The 798-nt window shown below is 60.5% G+C and overlaps 1 protein-coding gene across 1 annotated transcript in view; it reads left to right on the top strand.

The window, feature by feature from the left end:
• The window catches only part of CBX2 (chromobox homolog 2), a gene marked incomplete at its 3' end in the record, with an annotated part of 3,359 nt that extends 2,575 nt beyond the window's left edge, over positions 1 to 784 (top strand). Inside the window, exon 4 of the mRNA XM_010283419.1 lies at positions 30 to 784. Coding sequence (XP_010281721.1) covers positions 39 to 784 — 746 coding nt within the window. The remainder of the gene's footprint in view (positions 1 to 29) is intronic.
• Positions 785 to 798: the final 14 nt, after the last annotated feature.

The following is a 798-nucleotide window of genomic DNA, read 5'->3' as shown; positions in this document are numbered from 1 at the left end:
TTTCCCTGTCTCTCTCCACTGCTTCGCAGGAACCAGAGATGCCTGCAAAAACTAAGTCAAGTAGCTCCTCTTCCTCCACATCCTCCTCTTCCTCCTCCTCTGATGAAGAGGATGAAAGTGACCTGGAAGCAAAGAGAGGTCCCCGCAGCAGAGAGACTCACCCGGTACCGCAGAAGAAAGCTCAGATCCTGGTGGCGAAGCCTGAAATGAAAGACAGTTCCAGGAAGAAGCGTGGGCGCAAACCTCTTCCCCCGGAGCAGAAAGCAGCTCGAAGGACCGTGAACCTGACAAAGGTGCTGAAAACGTCCCGGAAGGAGGTGGGCGGCAGCGCCAAGCCGATGGGGAAGCTGCAGCCCCAGCACGGCATGCAGGGCTCGGGCATGGCCGTGCTGAAGGACCCGCCGGGCGCCTTGGCTGGGCTCAGTTCAGGCAGTTCGTCTGCGGAAAATCTGCCCAACATGAAGAGCGGCTCCGCGAGCCCAAACCGGGCCATCAGCTGGCAGAGCTCCATCGTGCACTACATGAACAGGATGTCCCAAAGCCAGAGCTCGGCAGAGACCTCACCCCTGGGCAGGCTGGCGCTCAAGTCCCAGGCATCCAGCAAGAGCAGCTTAGGGCTGGACTTGAAAATGAGGAACCAGAAAGGATCTGGGGAGCTCGGGCTGAGCGTGCAGGGCCCCAAGACTGCTAAGGCTCCCAGCAGCGGTGCTGGAGGGGACCAGAAATCGGGGTTTGCTGCGGGAGGCCAAATGCTGCACAACGGCAGCAAGACACCGGCGAGCTCGTCCGGGGCCGGCA

This window comes from Phaethon lepturus, unplaced genomic scaffold (assembly GCF_000687285.1).
Source record: "Phaethon lepturus isolate BGI_N335 unplaced genomic scaffold, ASM68728v1 scaffold33783, whole genome shotgun sequence".
NCBI classification, from domain to species: domain Eukaryota; kingdom Metazoa; phylum Chordata; class Aves; order Phaethontiformes; family Phaethontidae; genus Phaethon; species Phaethon lepturus.
Note: the sequence above shows the minus strand (reverse complement) of the source record. Positions and strands in the feature narration are given on the sequence as shown.